A 24,333-nucleotide genomic window follows, 5' to 3' on the forward strand; every position below is an offset into this window, starting at 1 on the left:
CCAATTTTTAAAAACATATTCTTGGTAAGGGCAGCATTTATTGCCCATCCTAGTTGCCCTTGACAAGGTGATGGTGAGCTGCTTTAAAAAAAAAGAGTTTACAGTGCATAAGGAGGCCATTTGGGCCATCAGGTCTGTACCAGCCCTTGGAAAGAGTACCCTCCTTAAGCCCACACCTACACCCTATCCCCATCTAATCTTTTTGGACACTAAGGGCAATTTAGCGTGGCCAATCCACCTAACTTGGACATCTTAACAGTGGGAGGAAACCGGAGCACCCGGAGGAAACCCACGCAGGCACGGGGAGAACGTGCAGACTCCGCACAGACAGTGACCCAAGCCGGGAATTGAACCCGGGTCCCTGGAGGTGTGAGGCAGCAGTGCTAACCACTGTGCCGCCATGCCGCCCCATTTTAAAAAACGTTTCCTGACATTATTTGAGATCCCCCACCCCCTTATCGGGCGAGACCATATTCTGCAAGGTCCACAGGGTAGCTGATCATTCCCACCCCGTAAGCAAGTTACAAAAATAGTGGAACTGAGTCATACTAGCCACACAGGCCTCAAGCTCCGGTTCTCGGTATGGTTTCTAACTCTGGAGGGTTTACCACATGACTACCTGCTTCGAGGCCAATGCTGAGCCCCACATTGATTGAAGTGAAACCTTCACTTCCTGAAGGAGATGGCTCATATGGTGATCAATTCCACTCGTGTGCTGGCTGCCTTTCAGTCCCCTCCAAGTTACATAGTTTTTACATGTCAGCTTAGACAGATGAGTCAGCAGGTTTGTGAAACCTTCATTGCTGACAATGGGTGTCTTCTTTATCCTGGCACAAAGAGCTACATTGCTCCGCCTTCCTCACAGCATTTGAACACATTATAAGATTTGAACTGACAAATACTGGTCCAACAAGTCCTGAGCTACGAACCCACTGAGAAGATAAGAGAAAACTGCAGGTGGTGCAGGAGCTGGGGATGGGGGGGCCTTCTTGAACTGTTGCAGTCCAGGTGGTGTAGGTACAACCACTGTGCTGTTAGGGAGGGAGTTCCAGGCTTTTGACCCAGTGACAGTGAAGGAAACGAGATATTGTTCCAAGTCAGGATGATGTGTGGCTCGGAGGGGAACTTGAGATGGTGCTGTTCCAACACATCTGCCACTCCCTCCTTTTAGGTGAACGAGGTCGCGGGTTTGGAAAGCGCTGTTGAAGGCGGCTTGGCACGTTGCTGCAGTGTATCTTGTATTTGGGACACACTTCTGCCACTGTGCGCAAATGGTGGAGTCAGTGGCTGTCTAAGGTGGTGGATGGATGTCAATCAAACGGACTGCATTGGAGCTGCAACCATTCAAAGGAGAGTATTCCATCACACCCTTGACTTATGCCTTGTAGATTTTGGGCAAGTTTTGGGGAGTCAGGAGGTGTAAGATACTCAGTAGTAAGTCCCACCCAGTCCGGCTCTTGGGGGCCATGGTATTTAAATGGCTGGCTCAGTTAAAATTCTGGTCAATGGTGGGCTCCATGCTGTAATGTCATGGGGAGATTGTTAGATTCTTCCATTGGAAATGGTCAGGCCAGGCATTTGTGTAGTGACAATATTACTTGCTACTTATTAGCCCAAGCCTGACTCTTATTCAGATGTTTCAGCACATGGACATGGACTGCTCCAGTATCTGAGGAGCCGCAAATGGAACTGAATATTGTGCGATCATTAGCAAACATCTCCACCTCAGACTTTATAATGGAGGGAAAGTCATTGATAAAGCAGCTGAAGATAGTTGGTCTTAGGACATTACCTTAGGAACACCTTCACCTTCAGTGTTCTCCCTGAGCATCCAGCTTGTGTGCGATCACCACTTGAAGATAATGTGCGTGTGTGCATGCTTCCCAGGGAGTGTGCTCGACAGCTACATCCTGGGGCAATCTGACATCCCCGGCCTCTTTGACGACCACCGCAGGATGGCCAGTTGGCTGTTGGGGGATAAGGGGTACCTGCTGAGGACCTGACTAATGTTGCAAATACAGAGGCAATGGCCGATGCGGAGACCTGGGACAATGAGGCCCATGCAGCTGCATGGGTTGTCATTGAGCGGTGCATCCGAAGAGAAGGACAAGGAGGGGCTGGAGGAGAAGCCCGGGGAGGACCCGCAGGACCAGCTGGAGGATGGAGGGCAAGCAGCACCAGCGAGGGTCTGGTGAGCCCAGAGCGCCAGGGAGACCTTCATTGTCACCTACTTCACATAGGGCTAGACCATATCCGCCACTCCCCCCCCTCCCCTCAACTTCCCTCCCCCTCATCCACCCCATCCCGTTCCACCCTCAAAGGGTTCCTGTAATACATTCCACCATGATGGGAGCATGTTGGCACGATAACTGTGTCACTGCCGAGGGCTTGGGGGGGGGGGGTGATGATAACCCGCTGAGAGCTGAGCACTGGTGCTCCCCAATCTGTGCCATAGTCTGACCCCTGCATGTCTGTTGAGTGCCCGCTCACACCCATCACCTGCATGCAGTATGCAGGGAGGTTGGGGGTCGGGGGGGGGGGGGGGGGGGGGGGGGGGGGGGGAAGAGAGAGAGGAAGGAGGAGGAATATACGGCCATTTCTGAAGAGGAGGACAAGGAGGCGCCAGGCCAGGAGGGGCTGGGGAATGTGGATTGGTGCTCGGCCCGCATTGCAGAAGAAGGTGCCAGAGGCAACATATTTACATAGAATTTACAGTGCAGAAGAAGGCCATTTGGCCCATCGAGTCTGCACCGGCTCTTGGAAAGAGCACCCTACCCAAGGTTAACACCTCCACCCTATCCCCATAACCCAGTAACCCCACCCAACACTAAGGGCAATTTTGGACACTAAGGGCAATTTATCATGGCCAATCCACCTAACCTGCACATCTTTGGACTGTGGGAGGAAACCGGAGCACCCGGAGGAAACCCACACACACAGGGGGAGGATGTGCATACTCCGCACAGACAGTGACCCAAGCCGGAATCGAACCTGGGACCCTGGAGCTGTGAAGCGATTGTGCTATCCATAATGCTACCGTGCTGATTAAGGTCAACTTTTAAATTCTACACACATGTCCCCAACTGCCCCAATCCCACGATGGTGCCGCCTCTCTCTCCCAACCCCTCCCTCCACCCATTCTTCCATCCAATGCACCCTAATCCCTGTACCCTGTTCCCCCCCGTGCCCTCTCAGTGATTGTGGGGGCGGGGAGTATGGGGCGACGGGGAGTATGGGGCGATAGGGGAGTATGGGGGACGGGAGTATGGGGCGATAGGGGAGTATGGGGCGAAAGGGGAGTATGGGGCGAAAGGGGAGTATGGGGCGAAAGGGGAGTATGGGGCGAAGGGGGAGTATATGGGATTATGGGGGACGGGGAGTATGGGGGTTGGGGAGGTATAGTGGGATGGGAGTAGGGGGTGAGGATTATCGGGGATAGGGAGTATGGGGTAATGGGGGACGGGGAGTATCGGGGACGGGGAGTATCGGGGACAGGGAGTATGGGGTGATGGGGAGTATGTGGAGGTATAGTGGGATGGGGAATAGTGGTGTGAGGTGGCTTGGGAGGCACTGCTGGACATGGATGGGCCGGGGCATGGAACAGTACTGGGTAGGGTGGGGATGGGGATGGGGTGGCGTGGGTGGTGCTAGACACATTCCTGGGACAGGAAGGTAGCGGTGGGATGGTGCCAACACACCGGTGCATCCCAGTGGAGGTCGTTGATCTTCTTCCAACACTAGTTGCCAGACCTCCTGGTGACGCTCCCCAAGCTGACGATCGCTGCCACTCCTCCCAGATGGCACTGGCTACCCTGTGGCTGACCCTCTGAGCCCCTCAGGGAACAGGACACCCCATCTGGTCTCTATTTTGTCCAACAGTCTGCCCAGGTTGGCATCCTCGAATCGTGGATCTACCCCCACCCCCCAGAGTAAGTAAAGTAGAGTTGCCATAGTCCCAGATGACCATAGGCTGCTTTCCCCTTTGAGGGGGAGAGCTGACTGGTGGTGATTTAATCTGCGAATCACCAGACCTCAGCTGAGGCGGGGCAAGGTTGAGAAAGCAGGGCCGTCATGAATAACCTCAGCTGGTACAGGAAGTGAACCCATGCAGTTTGCCTTGCTCTGTAACACAAACCAGCTGTCTCACCAACTGAGCTAAACTGACCCCTGACCCAACAAGGTCCGACGGGCCGTCTGCACTGCAGGCCCTGCCGCGCAGGTCCCCTTCCCCCACCCCACCCCCATACATCCACATCCAGCCATCCCCGGCACTCTGCACCCCTGGCCCTTTCGATGCCCGGCAATGTGGGGCCTCTGACCCTCATGCCCGTCCCTGCTGACAGGGGTACCGTTGGCTGAAACTCCCTATGCCAGCGGTAGACTCCACTGCCCCCGCCCTCCTGTGGTGGTTACTGTGGGCATTGCCCTTGGGTGGGCTGCATGCTGCCCCACGGACAGATGGCAGCCAGTTGGGAGAGGGGGCAGGGTTGGTTGGGTGGAGGGTGGAATGCGGGAGTGGTGGGGTGGAGGGAGGGTGTGGTTTGCAGGGGTAGTGGGGTGGGTGCACCCATACGGACGGTGTAACTTTGCACAACCATGGGCTACGGTGGGTGGTCAGTGGGGCATATGGCTGCATTGCAGGCCACGCCAAGGGCAGTCTGAGCATGGGCACCTCGGTCCTGTGGGGGGTCACCCTGACTCCAAGGCCCATCCCCTGGTCACCTTCCGCTGCTCCCCAGGCCTGGCAGATGCCGCCCCCTTCTTCTCCTCACAGCCAGCCCTGCCCATGGTCACACCTCTGCATGTCCTACCCCCTCTCCCCCCCTGATTGGCGTGGCCAATCCACCTTTGGGTTGTGGGGCCGAAACCCACGCAGACATGGGGAGAATGTGAAAACTCCACACGGACAGTGACCCAGAGCCGGGATCGAATCTGGGACCTCGGCGCCGTGAGGCAGCAGTGCTAACCCACTGTGCCACCGCCGGCAACGATTTTAACCTCATGACCTATTCTCTGCCCAATCGCTTTTCCCGATTTTGGCGTCGGCTGACTGAGAATCCTGCCAAGCGTATCCATTCCTGGAAAGAGAACAGCAGGTACCTGTGTTTAAACCCTTCAGATCCTTTAGCTGCAAGCCATTCACTCTTTGATTGACAGCTTCCAAAATTACAGCTGTTAGCCTTGCTTTATTCATTGAAGTGGTTGTTCTTTGTAAACATTGTGGCTACAGCACTTGGAGTTACTCATCCATGAAGGAATATTCCCTCTTATCCTAACTCTGTCTTCTATAAATTAGCCAATCCTCTATCCATGCTAATATACTACCCCTAACACCATGGGCTCTTATCTTAAGTAATCTTTTGTGCAGTACATTATTGAATGCTTTCCAAATATACTAAGACGATAAGACATAGGAGCAGTGTCTGCGTGGGTCTCACCCCCACATCCCAAAAAGGTTGGTGGATTGGCCCCACTAAGTAGCCCCTCAATGAAGAAAAAAAGACATAGGAGCAGAATTAGGCCACTCAGCCCATCGAGTCTGCTCCGCGATTCAATCATGGCTGATATGTTTCTCATTCCCATTCTCCTACCTTCTCCCCATAACCCCATATTCCCTTATTAATCAAGAACCTATCTATGTCTTAAAGACATTCAATAATTTGGCCTCCACAGCCTTCCGCGGCAAAGAGATTCACCACCCTCTGGCTGAAGAAATACCTAATCTCAGTGTTAAAGGATTGTTCCTTCCGTACGAGGCTGTGCCCTTGGTTTCTAGTTTTTTCTACAAATGGAAACATCCTCTCCACGTCCACTCTATCCAGGCCTCTCAGTATCCTGTAAGTTTCAATAAGATCCCCCCGTCATCCTACTAAACTGCAACGAGTACAGACCCAGAGTCCTCAACCGTTCCTCATATGAACATAGAACATACAGTGCAGAAGGAGGCCATTTGGCCATGGAGTCTGCACTGACTCATTTAAGCCCTCACTTCCACCCTATCCCCGTAACCCAATAACCCCTCCTACCCTTTTTCGTCACGAAGGGCAATTTATCAACCCACCTAACCTGCACGTCTTTGGACTGTAGGAGGAAACCATAGCACCCGGAGGAAACCTACACAGACACATGGAGAACGTGCCGACTCCGCACAGTCATCCAGAAGGGAATCGAACCTGGGACCCTGGCGCTGTGAAGCTACAGTGCTAGCCACCTGTGCTACCGTGCTGCCCTGTTCTTTGTTCCAGGGATCATTCTTGTGAACCTCCTCTGGACCCTTTCCAAGGCCAGCACATCCTTCGTGGTCCAAAACTGCGCACAATACTCCAAATGGGGTCTGACTAGAGCCTTATACAGCCTCAGAAGTACATCCCTGCTTGTATTCTAGCCCTCTCGACATGAATGCTAACATTGCATTTGCCTTCCTAACTGCCAACTGAACCTGCACGTTAACCGTAAGAGAATCTTGAACTAGTAATCCTGTTGCTTTGTGCTTCTGATTTCCTATGCCTTTTCCCATTTAGAAAATAAGAAAGTTAGATCACATGATTCACCTGGTTCACCTTCATCCTGCTTGTTAGCATGTCAAAGAAATCTAATAAATCTGTCAGGTAAGATTTCCCTGCATAAAGCCATACTGACTCGGTTTGATTATATCATGCATTTCTAAATGCTCTGCCATCGCACTCAAGGAAAATATGGGTGGAAATTGTGGAGAGGTGGACCATTATCGACTAATCCTCCTTGGATACGAGGATTGCACCAGAGGTTGAAAAATTGTAAATGGTACACTCTTGTCCAAAAAAGTTTAAGGACTACTCAAGCAACTACAAGCCAGTCAGTTTACCCTCAGTGGGGGGAAATCTTTTTGAAACAATACTCCGGACAAAACTAACAGTCCTTTTGACAAATGTGCATTAAGGAAAGTCAGCTTAGGTTTGTTTGAAAAATTGTGTTGAACAAAATTGATTGACTAGTTCGATGAGGTCAGAGGGCTGATGACCGTTACACATTGTAGTGGTGTATATGGTCTTCCAAAAGGTGTTTGATAGATGCCACATGACAAATAACTAGTTCACGTTTCATGTTAATATTTTAGAGGTAATCTTTAGTTCTGGAAAGATTGTTTTGAAGATAATGTGTCATGATAGGGAGATATTAGGAACTTGGGTCCAGAAATGGGGTCCAAGATGTAGCAGGCAATTTAGGGGTTAAACAGACTGAGGAAAAAGATTGTTAGCGGCAGACTCAGAGGGATACGTCCACAGCCAGAGTTACCTTGTCCCATTTAGACATAACCTCGCTAGTGGGAGTACACAGGCTTCTCCGGTTCAGCATGATGATCCACTCAAGCTCCATTGTCAATTGGGACAACCTTGTTTGACCAGCCATCAGCCCATCATAGAATCTGATGACCTATTTGTCTGTCAATGGAAGGGACAGAGACAGAGCTGTGGAAATCGACCAGATAGGTCATGAATGTTGCCATGGAGGCAGGCTTTGGGAAAGGATTGTGAACAAACGTCCCTACCAGAAGGAAAATCGCTTCGTAAATGCAAGTAGCACCTTTGCCTGCTAGTGTCAGTGGAATCAGAGCTACATGTTCATGTACAGAGTTGTTTAATGAGAACTAGTGTGTTAAGGTTAAGAAACTGCATGCAATTTGTTAGTGCTAGAGCTGAAGTAAAAGTTTAAATATTGTTTTCTTTTGTTTTAAGAAAGTTATTTAAATAAAATAACCAAGCCCTATTTCTTACATTAAAACTTAAAAACATTGTGGCATCTGATCCAGTCTCTTAGCCACTGTTGAGAGCTAACCAGGCATCTGTAACAAAAGTTACTAAAATACTGGACTTTAGAAATTTCCAGAACAGCTAATAAAAATGGCAGTTCAGATGGTTATCCGTCTTTGTTTCAGAGTCAGAAGAGATAAAACCATAAAACAACAGGTGGGCTTACTTAGCTGGAGAACTGGAGGCATGCAGTCCAGAGAGATGTTTTGTTTTGGGAGTTATATCTAAATTAATTTAAAGTACCCTGTGAATCGTAAAAGAATACACCAACATGGAGATGGATGGAGCCTATAAAGATCCTTGCGTTCAACTCATCCGTGCATTTTCTAGGACCTGTTGTGTGGTTTTCAGCTTATTGAGAAGGCCTGGGAGCTATTAGCAGGCTCCAGGTGATTAGGGCTCAGTGAAGCACTAGGAGCCATTTATACCTTGGTGCAGCAGGAGACTGGAATTCAGAGGAAACCCAAGGGCAGTGCCAACTTAGTGAAACAGGCAGTGTGCAATGGAGTTGGAGGTATGCCAGTCGTCCAGCTGTATGAATCCCACAGAACAGTCTCAGGAAGGGAGATTGAACCTTCAAGAGGTATGTAGTTGTTTGAGACAGTACAGGTTGGAGTGGCTTTTGAAGGAATTCAGAGGTTAGATCTTCAAAAGTAAATAGTTGAAATCCCTCTTGGGGTTGGCAGTTTTACCAGGTTGTGGCTCTCGATGCTCACTTATGTCTGGGTAGGTTGAGAAATCCATGGGTTCTGTCTTGGTCGCATCTGTCATTTATTGTTCAGTTTACCTGTTAATTCCTATTTACCTCATGTTAATTTTGTTAGCCTATAAGATAGATATTGTAAATGGTTTTACTTTTCAGACTTTGTAACGTTTATTTTGTTTGTTTAAAACGGTGGCATCACGGGTCTTTATTCTCGGGTAACTGGAATTTGAAACTTTGTCTACTTACAACATTACTGGTCCCTAACCACATTGTAATATATGTAATGGGCTTGACAGCAAAGTTGGAGCCCGTGGAATAAGAGGCACTGGCAGCATGGAATATGAAATTGGCTAACGGAATAGTGGTGAACAGTTGTTTCTCTGACCGGCGGAAGATGTACTGTGGTGTTCCCCAGGGGTTAATACAAGGACCTCTGCTTATATGTTTGTATATTAATGACTTGGATGTTCAGAGCACAAATTCAAAATTTGCAGATGAGACAAAATTTGGAAGTGAAGTGAACAGTGGGGAGGACATTGATAAGACTTCAGGGGGACATGCAGGCTGGTAGAATGGGCGGACAAAGGCAAGGAAATTATGAACCACCTGTCTAATATTTCATCAATGCCATTGAGTGAATTGGGTCAGTTTGGTCCACATCATCAAGCACCCCCCCCCCCCCCGCCCCACAACACAAAACCAGGAAGGAGGGCCTCACAGCACAGGCTGGGAAAATGTAGTCTCTGTTTCCCTGCAGGGCAGGGAACTGGGTGGAGGACATACTACAACTCCCCAAGGATATTGCAGCTGGGGCAGGGGCAGGACTTGTGAAACACCAGAAGTTGAGGTAGAGAAAGGGCAAGAGTAGCAGCTGGATGTAGCTGTGATAGAGGGCAAGGAGCAGCTCAGTTGAGATTGGGATATTCTAGTGCTGCTGTTTTCTGTATCTGTCCTTCCCTGTACCCACCCCCCACTATTGTGCATTAGCAGAAATAAAACAATTTTGTATTGATTTATCTCTTTGTGTTTAGCCAATCCAAATCGAGAAGCTGCTCACGCTGAGCCTTTAGATTTCTGAGATGTCACTTCCACTAACATTCCCATGTTCAACCAGAGTTGACAACCCTAAGTGAAAGGCCATAGGCTGCAGTAAAGTTTTACGAGAACAGTTCCAGGGATGAGGGACTTTAGTTAAGTAGATAGATTGGAGAAGTTAGGTCTGCACCCCCCCCCCCCTCTCACCCAGAGAGAAAATGAAGAGGACATTTGACAGATTTGTTGAAAATCATTTTTTTTTTTTTTAAATTTAGAGTACCCAATTATTTTTTCCAATTAAGGGGCAATTTAGCGTAGCCAATCCACCTATACTGCACATCTTTGGGTTGTGGGGGTGAAACCCACGCAGACACCGGGATTGTTGAATATCATGGGCAGTCTGCAGTCAATAGGGAGACACTGTCCCTGTTGGCTGAAGGGTTGAGAACCAGAGGATACAGACTTAATGTGATTGGCAAAAGAACCAAAGGCGGCACTTCTTTAAAGAAAAGTGGTGGAGGAAGGTTCAATCAGGACTTTCAAAGGGAAATGAGCAGAAATGGGGATTGAGATGAGGTGGATTGATCTTGCAGAGTGCTGGCATGGGCTTGGTGGACCAAAGAGCCTTCTGTGCAGTAGCCAGTCTATGTTTCTGGAGTGGGATTCAAACCTTCTGACTCAAGAATCCCATCAACTGAGCCAAGCTATACTCAGGATCAATTTACCAACTTACTGCCTGAAGAGAAACTCATTAGAACATTTAACAGTATTGCCACTTTGTCTGTGCTCATCTGCATCGCCTCAACATTACACTAAGAATAAGCACATGGATATTATTGCGAAACCCCAGCTGGCAATGGATTGCTAGTTGCATTGTGCGATTGTGTCAATTGAGTAGACGACACGTGGAATCTTCTGGATATCACATTCCTCATCAAAAGCAGTTAAGACTTTGGGAATTATCCACTTGGTACTTTGATTTTTTTTTCCTGACACTAAAATATGGGACTGAACTAAGGTTGCCAACTGTCTAATAGTAGGTGTCGTGGATGCACTCCCGACCACAACACCATGCCTTCATGTATATTTGAAGTGAACAACTTCCAAAGGCAAGTTTCACGGAGTGTTAAGAGTTCTGATGTGGGTGCAACATAGATTAGAATCAATGAATACAAGGAAAATCTCTGATGTAGTTATCATTTTGATGCCCAGAGCATGTACAGCAGATTGAGGTCAGCAGCCACAGGGAGAAGATTCAGATCAGCAAAGCATACCCGGAAAGCTTAACGATAAAAGCTCGGGTCCTTCTAAACAGCCCTACGGATGTACCCACGCCACAGGAGTGGTTTAATAAGTTGGCATCCATTTTCCTGAGGGTGATTAGTAATGAGCAATAAATGCTGGCCTAGCCACATCTCATGGAAAATTTAAAAAAAACTTGCTGGTTTACTTAACTCAACTATTCACTGGACAAATTCAGTGAGTCACCTGACATTTTGATCAACTAAGGTAACAATGGAAGTGTTTGTGACAGTCCGCATCCATGTAATCACAGAGTCTTACAGCAAGGGGAATGATGGCTCATCCTATTGTGATGCTGGTAAAATAACATTGATTTACTTTGTTTTAAAATAAAATTTAGAATTAGCATCTTGTGAGATCACTTGAAAAGTTAGTGCTAACAAAACTGTTATAATCAACGAATACTTTCTCAGTTGCATGCCTCCGAATAAGGCATGTACAAATTACTCAAAACTTGGTAAATCAACACTGATAATTTTCTCATAAAAGCAGTTCACTGCCAACAGATGTGTCTTCGATGTAGCTGCATTAAAAAAATCAAAAGCTTAAATACATAAAATGGGTGCTAGTGAGAACTGATCATTTTAACTCTCATCCTTGTACTAACGAGAATCTTTAGGGTGGGAATATGAGAAAAGCAGCACCAGTTTGTATTGCACAAAGTTCAATTGAATAATGTGGAACACATCATTCCGTAAAAATCATACAGTACAACATGAAAGCTAAGCAAGAATAATTTCAAATGAAAAAGCACATTTTATTGCACTTAAGTTATAAGAAAATAAAAATTCTAAGTGAATCAAACCATAGACACAATCCCTTTAAGGTTTCTCCATCACGTCAGGCAGTTACATACTGTAAAGTAAAAAATCTGAAATCTGATTTTTTTGTATTTGTTTTGTTTTAAAAACCAGACTATAAATTAACAGGAAAATAAAAAAGAAAAACAAAGTATCTAACTCAAGATTGTTTAGTATACAGTGTTAAACCACTTTCACAGTTCATGTTGCGTTGTGTATCTTGAATAATAATTGGGCAAACAATTTAACCGTTGTTGCCCATGCTGCGTTCAGCACAAAACATTTGGTATTGTTTTGTCAGTAGATCACAGCAATAACTGTATCAATTGGATATTTCAATACTGTTTACACTAAGACTGGCCAGCAATAACACCTCTTATTTGTATGCACATCTCACTTACATTTTTTGTTCTTTTTGCATTATGTCAATAATCTTAATTATGTTTTTGTCTGTTCCACCATAGTCCTCACAATGAAATTCTCCACAATACAGGCTGAAAGAGCTCCCATCTGAAGGAATGTGTTCAACATTGTTAGGAAACAAACATTCCAATGTAGCACATACCACTTCTCAATTTCCTTCTTGCAAGCAAATCACACTATGCCATTCTGCATCTCCTTCCTTCTTTCAGCCTCTCAGAGGCACAGTTGGCTCAAGTTTCAGTGGCAAATGCCTTTTTTAAAACTCAAAAATCATCCATACCAGATCAAATTTAGAACTAGAGTCTGGATGTGAAATGTCACAAAAGACGACTTAGCAGCAAGTTATTTGGCCACTGGGATTACAGTACAGGGATGGGACAACTGATAAGCCCGAAGACTTATTTGAATAACAACCTCAAGAACTCTTCCAGCTTTTGAGTTCTTTAAGTACTTAGATCACTCAGGATAATTTGCCTCTGAAGAACTATATAATCCCTCATTAAAAGAATCTGGAAGCAGTGGTGAATAAATAGAGAAATATATGTTAATACTGTGACCGATTGTTGGCAACATTAGGCTTTTTTATATATATATGTGTATTTTATATATATATATAAAAAAATTGTACAAAATTCACAGTAAGGTTCCAAATGTTGAAACCTGGAAAGACAAAACTGAGACATTTAGACAACCCAAGTCTTTAAGAAAACCAGCTCTTGGCCTGATTAGCAGCTTGTTTAAAACATAACTTTTCAAATAAATTTTTTATGCCTTGCTGCTGAGAGTTGGCTGCTGATAATCATTTAAAAAAATAATCATTGCACTAGGCTTTGTATCAAGTCTTTCTGCACAAAAACTGCCCAAAGTCAAAGGGGAAGCCAGATATAACAAGACAATATGTGCATCTGAACAAGTCAGATTTTGTCAGTTATAACACGTCACCCCTTACTCCCTTTCCTGGTGATCCATAGGTCTCTGTGTCTTCTTCATGCATCCTGCTGTCCCGAGCCAACATCCTGTACCCACCAAAGCACGGTGATGTACACTGACTTAACATTAGGCAAATTCCTATTCCACATCTTCACTTCATGTCCACGTCAAAGTCCAAAACAAGCAGCTTTGTTTCTTCAGTCCCATTTCTGCTTCCTACTGCACACACAAGCTTTGTATTTGATGCTCTGATTCTCCATACAACACCTCCACTGCCTCCACTTTCCAGTGTAACCAAATTCCGAATGAACTCTCCTGTTTTCAGATCCCAAAGTTTTACAGTCCCATCATCTGAGCTAGTTATCACAAAGTTCTTGTTGAATTGGAGGCATGTCACAGCACTCTGATGCTTGTTAGGACCTGGTAAGGAAAACAAAAGGAGACAAATCAACAAGTCATTCCCCAAAAAGTCACATATCCATCAACTAGGTAACAAAATCACAGCTTGAAAATGTTACTGGCATGGAAAGAGGAAAGAGTTTACACAACATGAGGAACTTTGAACTTGTGTCTCCAATTTATTTCCAACTATGCAAGTTAATAGGTTAATAATTTCAGCTGTGGCTCAGTTGGTAGCACTCCTCGGAGATGGTGAATTCCGAGCTGCACTCCAGGACTCGAGGGCAAACATAAAATGATGATACTCTAATACAGCATCGAAGGAATCAGAGGTGCAGTCTTTCAAATGTGTCCTGGCCAATATTTGTCCCTCAATCAAGATCACAAAAACAAATAATCTGGTCATTATCACATTGCTGTTTGTGGGAACTTGGTGGGCGCAAACTGACTGTCATATTTCCTACCTTAGAGCCGTGAATATACTTTCAAAAAGTTCTTCATTGTCTGTAAAGCACTTTGAGACACGCTATAGTTATGTCAAGCTCTATAAAAATGAGAGTCGTTCAAATTATTTTAAATTTTTTATTTATTATAAATTTAGAGTACCCAATTCTTTTTTTCCAATTAAGGGCCAATTTAATGCGGCCAATCCACCTACCTTGCCTATCTTTGGGTTGTGGGGGTGAAACCCACTCAGACACGGGGAGAATGTGCAAACTCCATACAGGCAGTGACCTGGGGTCGGGATCGAACCCGGGTCCGCAAAGCCATAGGCAGCAGTGATAACCACTGTGCCACCATGCTGCCTTATTAAAATTATTTTACATAAACTTCAAATATTTAATAGTAGAAATTAGCACACAAAATGTTGGAAACATGAAAATCTAACTATTTTAATCACTATTTTAAAAAACAAAACTACTTCCAAAATGTTAATGTTTGAAGTTTAATTTTTCACTGAAAACATCCACAATACAGTGACAATGTACAAAATTAATCTCAACTTAATTCATATTCAGAGAAAGCATACAGCTGAATGCCTTCATTATGCCAATCTGTACAGATTGTTTTTTTACTACCTCAACCTAATTAAGATTTGTAATGCTTCATCCATCCTACAGAGGACTGGAGGATAGCAAATGTGGTCCCTTTGTTCAAGAAGGGGAGTAGAGATAACCCCGGTAACTATAGGCCGGTGAGCCTAACGTCTGTGGTGGGTAAAGTCTTGGAGAGGATTATAAAAGATACGATTTATAATCATCTAGATAGGAATAATATGATTAGGGACAGTCAGCATGGTTTTGTGAAGGGTAGGTCATGCCTCACAAACCTTATCGAGTTCTTTGAGAAGGTGACTGAACAGGTAGACGAGGGTAGAGCAGTTGATGTGGTGTATATGGATTTCAGTAAAGCGTTTGATAAGGTTCCCCACGGTCGGCTATTGCAGAAATACGGAGGCTGGGGATTGAGGGTGATTTAGAGATGTGGATCAGAAATTGGCTAGTTGAAAGAAGACAGAGAGTGGTAGTTGATGGGAAATGTTCAGAATGGAGTTCAGTTACGAGTGGCGTACCACAAGGATCTGTTCTGGGGCCGTTGCTGTTTGTCATTTTTATAAATGACCTAGAGGAGGGCGCAGAAGGATGGGTGAGTAAATTTGCAGACGACACTAAAGTCGGTGGAGTTGTAGACAGTGCGGAAGGATGTTGCAGGTTACAGAGGGACATAGATAAGCTGCAGAGCTGGGCTGAGAGGTGGCAAATGGAGTTTAATGTGGAGAAGTGTGAGGTGATTCACTTTGGAAAGAATAACAGAATGCGGAATATTTGGCTAATGGTAAAATTCTTGGTAGTGTGGATGAGCAGAGGGATCTCGGTGTCCATGTACATAGATCCCTGAAAGTTGCCACGCAGGTTGATAGGGTTGTGAAGAAGGCCTATGGTGTGTTGGCCTTTATTGGTAGAGGGATTGAGTTCCGGAGCCATGAGGTCATGTTGCAGTTGTACAAAACTCTAGTACGGCCGCATTTGGAGTATTGTGTACAGTTCTGGTCGCCTCATTATAGGAAGGACGTGGAAGCTTTGGAACGGGTGCAGAGGAAATTTACCAGGATGTTGCCTGGTATGGAGGGAAAATCTTATGAGGAAAGGCTGATGGACTTGAGGTTGTTTTCGTTAGAGAGAAGAAGGTTAAGAGGTGACTTAATAGAGGCATACAAAATGATCAGAGGGTTAGATAGGGTGGACAGCGAGAGCCTTCTCCAGCGGATGGAGGTGGCTAGCACGAGGGGACATAGCCTTAAATTGAGGGGTAATAGATATAGGACCGAGGTCAGAGGTGGGTTTTTTACGCAAAGAGTGGTGAGGCCGTGGAATGCCCTACCTGCAACAGTAGTGAACACGCCAACATTGAGGGCATTAAAAAATTTATTGGATAAGCATATGGATGATAAGGGCATAGTGTAGGTTAGATGGCCTTTAGATTTTTTCCATGTCGGTGCAACATCGAGGGCCGAAGGGCCTGTACTGCGCTGTATCGTTCTATGTTCTAGGAACCTGGAAACTTTAAAAGCACCAGTTTCTGATCCCAATTGAAGGTCATAGAAACAGCAAATAGGTTTGCAAAAGATTTCTAAGGATCGCAATTCTTTTTTTTCTGGTTACGTCCTCAGTCAAATTAATAAAAAGAAATTCCAATAATAGGGGCGAATGCATTACCTTTCATTCAGGTGTTCAATTTGTCATGGAATGCACAAGAAATCAAAGAGAACGCGTGTTCTCAGAAAGATAAAAATTAAAAAAACCTTGAAGCCAGGCTCATGAGTAATTAGGAGGATTGGAGACCTAGGCTGAGTAATCCCATGTATCTAGCACTGGTACCAAGGCTCAGGGCCATCTGATCGTGCCCTTGTGCTGTTTGCTTTTTGGTCTCTCCCTGTGCCATGAACTCTTGTCTGTGGTTGTTCACCGAGTCTCAAAGCCCACCCGACCTCAATCCCATTACTGCACTACGGCCTTGCTGAGCCTAAACCTGGTGCTGTGGAATGGCCTCTGTTCCAATATCAGAGTCTAAAGGCCCTCAACCTATACTTTTGTTGCTCCATGGCCATTATCCATGAAGCGCTCATATGAAGAAATGGACTAGTGGGCAAACAAAATAACATTTTTACAAAGTACAGTAAAAACACATTTTTTTGCTATATGTGTTAATCTATAATAAGCAAACTTTAATAATTATATACCATATGTTGCTTTATTTTCACTTGTGCCTTGGGTCGCGCTAATTTTCAACAGTTAAAACGGTGTTGGAGTGCAAAATACTTTAGGAAGCATCAATTTACCAGTCTTTCTTCATGGTCAACAACTCAAACACAAAAATCAGCATTTTCCTTAAACTATGGATTTGGATTATTTTGGGAATAAAAAAAAAGCATGGTATGGAAACACTTTGCAACCCATATCTCACAAAAAGCTGAAATTACTGAGAAGGCTCCTCCTCAAAACAGAATGACTCCTCTTTACCATACATATTTATAGACAGCATTACCTGTCAAGTACAATCCCTCAGTTAAAGATTCTGGGCATGGAGTGTCAAAGCAAAATGTTACAATCAACCTTTATAAAACACTGGTTTGGCCTCAACTGGAATATTAAACCCAATTTTGGGCACTGCAGGTGCAATAAAGGTTTATAGGAATAGTTTCAGGTTTTAAAAAAAAGCATTTACGGGATGCGGGCATCGCTGGTTCGGCCAGCATTTATTGCCCATCCCTAGGTGCCCTTCAGAAGGTGATGGTGAGTTGCCTTCTTAAACCGCTGCAGTCCTTGAGGTGTAGGTACACCCACTGTGCTATTAGGGAGGGAGTTTCAGGATGTTGCCCAGTGATAGCGAAGGAGCGGTGATATACTTCCAAGTCAGGAATAACAAGCAATGAAGTTACTGTGAAAATCCCTGAAGGAAACTGTCCATTTCTAATAGGTAAAAGGGTAATTGATTCAGCCATTTAAATGTTAAAAACTAAAGCCCAGTTTAAAATCCATTTTAAAATGGATTTCATCATATAACTTCCATGCATAATTTAGATTACTAATACACAGCTGGCAGAATTTGCAGTGGCAAAACACAGGATCTGAAACATTCAAAGAAACTAGCTAGAGCTTATGCAACATTTTTACTGATATCATACACTGACTATTGTTTTAAATAGCAAAAGCTATGCAGCATACCCAAGGTCGCCATGACTACATGAACACACTATTGTTCAGAATTCAGGTAGAAGCACAGTCAGCAATAAACCAGCAAAAACTAGAATTGATCAAGAGGATATATCACATTCCAACACACACAAAAATCTACAAATGCAACATATCTGAATATATGTTGCACATTGATGATTGACAAATAACCATCCAACCAAATGTATTTGAAACCCATTCAAGCCAATCAGCACATTGCAGGGCTGGGGACAGATGGAGTTAGACTGATAACATTCTCCTTAAACATAGAAGTTCGGAAAGCCATTTTCCATCCAGGATCACTCTATACTTTCATCTAACTACTTGCTATCCTTATTTTTGTATTTTCACTTTTCCACTCTAACTCTTGAAGTTTGCGCAAGCTGTTTTGCTTTAAGCAAAGAACCGTTATATTTTTGAAGGTTAAATCTTTTGGAAACCATTAAGCCAATTATTTCTCTTAAAGTCTTTTGCTGGCAAAGGCTTTTTGAGAACATCTGATTTGTAACCATAAAAAGATCTTAGTCTCTCAATTATAATCAATAGATGCAATAAAAGATTTTTATTTTGCATCTGAGAAGTTTAACTTATACGAGACTACACTTGAACCGCACAGTAGACTCCTACAATCCCCTAGTCGCCATATTCCAGCGCCTGTTTGGGTGCACGGAGGGAGAATTCAGAATGTCCAAATTACCCAACATGTCTTTGGGACTTGTGGGAGAAAACCGGAGCACGTGGAGGAAAACCACGCAGACACAGGGAGAACGTGCAGACTCCAGACAGACAGTGATCCAAGCCGGGAATCGAACCTGGGGACCCTGGTGCTGTGAAGAAACAGTGCTAGCCACTGTGCAAACTTGCCGCCCCCCCCCCCCCCACAACAGTGTGGCTGTTCTTCAAATGTGAAGATAAGCTGTGCAAATGAAACTGGAACTACCTATAGGGTTCCACATCAAGGAGGTCAAAATATTGATATTTAAGACAATTTCAATTCAACAAGTCTTGCAGAAAGTTGCTTTTTCAGACTCACCTTGTAATGTCTGTAAACACTGTCCTGTTTTGATGTCCCAGATCTTCACTGTGGAATCTGCATTTCCAGACACTAGCGTGTTGTCCTTCAGTTCCATTCCACTTGTTAGGGACTGATGTCCCGTTAATGTGTGAATACAATTCCCAGTCTCCACATCCCATACACGAATAGAGGTGTCAAGTGAACCGCTTACTACATGAATGCCATCGAACTACAATGTTGAGGGAGAAAAGAAATACACCATCTGTATTTAAATTTAAAGGGAAACAGCAATAAATGGCTTTCAATGTTTTAAAAAAAAAATTTAAACCTTTTTACTTCATGTCACTGCAATATACCATATACTGTATAGTGTGAAGTATGTCAGCATGTGTCCTGCCCAAGGAGTTCTGAGGAATGAGATTTATAATAGGACAATGGGGAGGTGATGTTTCAGTGGTATTGTCACTTGACAATAGTAATCCAGAGGCCCAGACCAATGATCTGGGGTCCCAGGTTCGAATCCCACCATGGCAGATGGTGAACTTCCAATTCAATAAAAATCTGGAATTAGAAGTCTAATGATGATCATGAAACCATTGCAGATTGTCGTAAAATCCCATCTGATTCACCAATGTCCTTCAGGGAAGGAAATCTACTGTCTTTACCTAGTCTGGTATTTGACTCCAGATGCAACCCGGTTAGCTCTTAACAGTCTCCCACTGAAATGGCCTCGCAAGCCACTCAGTTCAAGGATAAATAGGGACTTGAAATAAATGCTGGCCCAGCCAGCATCGCCCACATCCCAAGAGCAAATAAAACAAAATCCAGCATAAAATTACTTAATTGGAAGAAGGTTAAATTCAGAGGGTTAAAAGCGATCTCGCCCATGTAGGTTGTAATCAAAATGGGTAGGCAAAACTGTAACTAATCAACAGGATGCCTTAAAAGAGAAATCAGTTCAAGTACAGGCTAGACATTCTGATGAGGGGGATAGAAAAATCATCCAAAGTTAGAGCCTTCTCGAAGAGTGAAGATAAAAACGTCAAAATGGGAAAGAACAGGGAGTCTTTTAACCAATATAATATTCATTACACAGTAGAGAACAAAGCTCAATATAGAAAGTAGAGAGGAGACCTATAGAAAAGTGTTCTACTGCTCCGTGTCCAAACTTGTACCGAATGCCATTCGGTCATCATCCCTGAACTTGCTGACCTAAACTGACTCCCAGTTAAACAATGTCTCAATTTTACAATTGTGGTCCTTGATTTCAAATCCCTCCTTGGCCTGGCCCCTCCCTGTCTCTGTATCCCCTCCAACCCAGAGCTATCTGTGCTCCTCAAATTCCAGCATTTCAACATCCCCAATTTTAATCTCTCCACCATTGGTGGCCGTGTTGCCTTGGATCCAAGCTCTGGAATTCTATCCCTAAATCTCTCTATCCTTGAGACACTCCTTATGACATTTTTTTGGCCAAGCTCAGTAGGTCAGGCAGTATTTGTGGAAGCAGAAACAAAATCATCGATGGAAGGTTACCACCTTGAAATGTTAACCATTATTCTCTGCCTTTTGCTGTTTTTATTTTTCCAGAAGTATTTTGCTTTTGTCTTTGATCAAGCTATGGTTATTTGCCCTAATGACACCGTTAGGTTCAATGTTTTATATTATAATGCCTCAATGAAGTACCTTGGGATTCTTTAGAATGTTTAACACGCTATGTAAATGTAAAGCGTTGTTGTTGTGACAATAATCTTTAATCCAAAATTTATCTACACCTTCCTGCAGGCTAAAATATTAATCCTGTCAAGATTTTGCTGTGAATTGCAGAGGACCACTGCCCACACAATTCTCTCCCAATTCAGCAAAGGTTTGTGCCTAATGCCATCTCAGTTGTTTGCTGATTCACACTAACTGAGATTTTCCATCCCTTCAATTTTGACAGTCGCTTCTTAATCCCTGTCCCTTAAACATACATAGAGACGACCATTCGGCCCTTCAAGCCTGCTCAGCCATTCATAATGATCATGGCTGATCATCAAGTTCAATACCCTGATCCCCCCCCCCCCCCATATCCCTTGATCCCTTTAGCTCCAAGAGCTATATCTAACTCCTTCTTGAAATTACACAATGTTTTGGCCTCAATTACTTTCTGTGGTAGCGAATTCCACAGATTCACCACTCTCACTCTCTTCTCACCTCAGTCTTAAAAGGTTTACCTCTTATCCTCTAACTATGACCCCTAGTTCAGGGTTCCTCCACCATCAGGAACATTCTTTCTGAATCTACCCTGTCTAATCCTGTTAAAATTTTATAAGTTCCTATGAGATCCCCTCTCACTCTTCTAAACAACAATGAATCTAATCCTAACCGATTTATTCTCTCCTCATATGACAGTCCCGCTATCCCAGGAATCAGCCCCGCACCCCTTCCGAAGCAAGAGCATCTTTCCTTACATATGGACACCAAAACTGCACACAATACTCCACATGTGGCCTCACCAATGCCCCATTTAATTACAGTAAGGCTGATATGTCCAGAGATGATCTTTAGATGGTGCAATTCAGCAGTTGAAACTAAGTCCGGTTAGTGCTGCGTTTGCCAGGATGTGCCGAGATTCCCCCAGCTATTCACCAGCATTCTCTCGTTTTTTGGGCCTCGAAGAGTTTTTCCCTATCGAGAACACAGTTTAGTCAATTTCCTGTACTGGTGAGCAGGAACTGCTCCTTGTAGACTTTGGCGCCATTTTGACCAGCTGCCCTGATCTCTACAATGCCTCCCTGCCCCCCACCCCCCAGTGTTTTCTGAACCTCCCCCTTCCCCCCCCCCCCCCCCCCCCAAACCTGGCAGTGCCATGGTGCCCAGGTGGCAGGTTAGCACTGCCAGCCTGACACCACCATCTAGGCACCCTGGAAACTCTAGGGTGGCACAGTCAGTGTGCTCAGGTGGTCCTGCCAAAGTGCCACCAGGGATCTCTAATGGCCTGCAGGATCCCCTGAGCTGCCGTCATGCCTGGTCCACATTTGTGGAAACCAGTGTGCTAAACGGCATCTGGTCGAGGTCTCGCAGGCACGGCCTAATGGCTCATTTAAATATGCTGATCCGGATCAAGCCCAGCGAGGACATAATCCAGATCACGTCAGACGGAATGAGTTGGTTGACTTGCGATTGGCCTGGCGCCCAACCGGATTTGGGGCTCTCAAGGGATTCACCCGTTGTGCCTGGTGCTAAATCGTGTCCAAAGTCTTTCAGGAACATTATTGCAACGCCTAATGTTCATTTTACCCATTGCTATTTTTGATGTCACTGGTACACGTTTGTATTCCCACTTTGCATCTTCCCTAGATCTCCTGAAATCTGCACTTCAAGACATGTCAATTAGCTGACAATAGAAAAATGTGTGAAAACAGCACACTTCCATTGGAGTTGGACTAAAACTCGCAAACAACTTTTCCAGCCAAAACTGTGCCCAAAAGTTCTAGGTTACTGCCTTCAGCTGACTCCATTGATGCATAATAAGCATCAGACACACATTGTTAAGATATACAATGCAAATCTGACTTTAGTAGTGCACGGAATGTCTTATGATTTACACACAGACTTCAACTGTCTCCTTTCAATGATTTCTTTGCATTTTTTAAATCAGGCTCGATAGGAAAGTAATAAAGATTGATCTTTGTTTATGTACTACTATGGGATATTTTACTACAAAACTAGGGATATAAATTTACATAACAAAAACCAAAGTAAGTAAATTTGTAAAGCCATGATCCATAATAAATTAAAAGCAAGTTATTTCAGCTACCTCCATGGATCGTCATGCCACACACAAAGTTGGGTAAAGTTTAATTATATACATCTATGCAAGTAAAAATGTAGGGTTATTTTTAATTTAAACACTGCTCTTACACATTTTAAACATCATCTGGCATATGATTCAATTAAGCATGTTTCTGAATATAGTTCTGGGATGCTTCCTGGTGGAGAATATCCAAAAAGAACCCACCCGTGGACAACCATTGATATCCAACACTGCAGTGGCCTTTCTATTTGACCTCAACTTGACAATTACCTAATTGTTCAACTACTATTTACAATGCTATATTCATCTCTAATGCATGGTTTGATGCCAAAAAATCTCAGCTGTACCATGCTGGACTATTAGTTCAAACAGAACTCAGAAGCAGCATTTTCGAACTGGTATCAAAAGGAGAATAGAACAGCAGATGAAAACAAGTCTGTAGGGATTGGACCAAATTGAGCAGGAGGGTTTTGGTTGGAGTTGGGAGATGCCCAAGCTAATGTGATTGCTATCTTATGCTCCTGTATTTCCAAATTGCATACAGGTCAGAAAAGCTAATCATCTATTTGGAAGTCTAGCCTCAAAGACAAGATCACCGTGTCAAAAATTGTTGCCAAAGACTTGCAACCTACACGGAACACTTAAAGCACCTGTCTATCAGCTGTCAGTTTTACGAAAATGCTGAGCCATGTGGAGCCAAGTGTAACATGACACATCAACATGATAAGTATTAGCAACCTAAATAAGTACAAATATATGAATGCCTTTGCACACAAAATAATTGTTTTGAAAGCAAAAATGTTACAAATAATTATCCCAGTCCCTTACCTGTAATGAATAGACCCTGTTGGTGTGTCCCTGTAACGTATGTAGACAGGTTTCTGTTTCAGGGTCCCACACCTTGACCATGAAATCATAAGCCCCACTGACAACTCTTCGTCCATCATATTGTACACATCGCACAGCTGCAACATGGCCCATCAACACATGTAAACATTGTCCTGTTTCAATGTCCCAGACACGAAGAGTAGCATCTCGAGATCCACTCACAACTCTGCAATGTTAAACAAGGCACACCAGAGAAAATTAACCTAAAAGTTTGCTTCAAATCATAAGCCATTTATTAAAGAAATAGTCTCCTGATATAATCCTACCGATTTTCATGGAGGTGCATGCAGCGCACTGTAGAGGTATGACCGTATAGCGTGTGAATACATTCACCAGAATCTGCATTCCATACTTTCAACGTCCGGTCAGTGGATCCACTTATAATGATATTGCCTCTCATCTGTGATGACCAGACACCACCCGTATGTCCTACTAATGTTCTTAAACACTGCGAATAAATGGAAGATAACAAAAAAAAGTAGCTATTACAGAAAACCCAACATTATCAATTTATGCGCATTTGGGTTCTGAAAGTTGATGTCAATTAATCCTCAAATCCCGTAAGTATGTAATGAAGCAGTTTACTAGCTGTTAAGGTCTTAGTCTCCGCTATAATTTTATTTTCAATGCAAGATTTTAAAAGCCTTAAAAGGAGTATTTATGTTAGGCTGTTTTGTTTTTTGCAAGCTGAACAGCTTCAATTAGAACATAAGAATTCTTTCAATTCCAAACAAATCCTGAATTCTAAAACATTCACACAGAAAACGTTCTCACTATAGAATTGTATTCATTTTGAACTCCAAATACATATTCAATGGTAAAGAGCAGGGCAGATTCTCACAATCCTGAGAAATGCCGACAATATCAAGGCAGTTTTGTCCAATGAAGGTTTTTACATAGTGACAAAGGTACTTTGATTGAGAACGGAAAGGTTTTCACTGGCAAATAACAGGTCGTTTACATACCTTCAAACTAACCAGACATTTAGATTGATTATATTAATGCACCTGATCT

The 24,333-nt window shown here is 44.0% G+C and overlaps 1 protein-coding gene across 4 annotated transcripts in view; it reads right to left on the reverse strand.

Annotated features, from left to right (window-relative positions):
• Window positions 1–11,566: 11,566 nt before the first annotated feature.
• fbxw7 (F-box and WD repeat domain containing 7) overlaps window positions 11,567–24,333 on the reverse strand; it is a 157,381-nt gene continuing 144,614 nt past the window's right edge. For all 4 annotated transcript variants that reach the window (XM_038791996.1, XM_038791995.1, XM_038791997.1 and 1 more), the window contains exons 8-11: window positions 23,586–23,767; window positions 23,260–23,485; window positions 18,654–18,864; window positions 11,567–13,406 (exon numbers count right to left, since the gene is read on the reverse strand). In XM_038791996.1, coding sequence (XP_038647924.1) covers window positions 13,138–13,406; window positions 18,654–18,864; window positions 23,260–23,485; window positions 23,586–23,767 — 888 coding nt within the window. In that variant the 3' untranslated portion in view covers window positions 11,567–13,137. The remainder of the gene's footprint in view (window positions 13,407–18,653; window positions 18,865–23,259; window positions 23,486–23,585; window positions 23,768–24,333) is intronic.

The sequence above is a fragment of the Scyliorhinus canicula genome, chromosome 3 (assembly GCF_902713615.1).
Source record: "Scyliorhinus canicula chromosome 3, sScyCan1.1, whole genome shotgun sequence".
Lineage (NCBI taxonomy): Eukaryota > Metazoa > Chordata > Chondrichthyes > Carcharhiniformes > Scyliorhinidae > Scyliorhinus > Scyliorhinus canicula.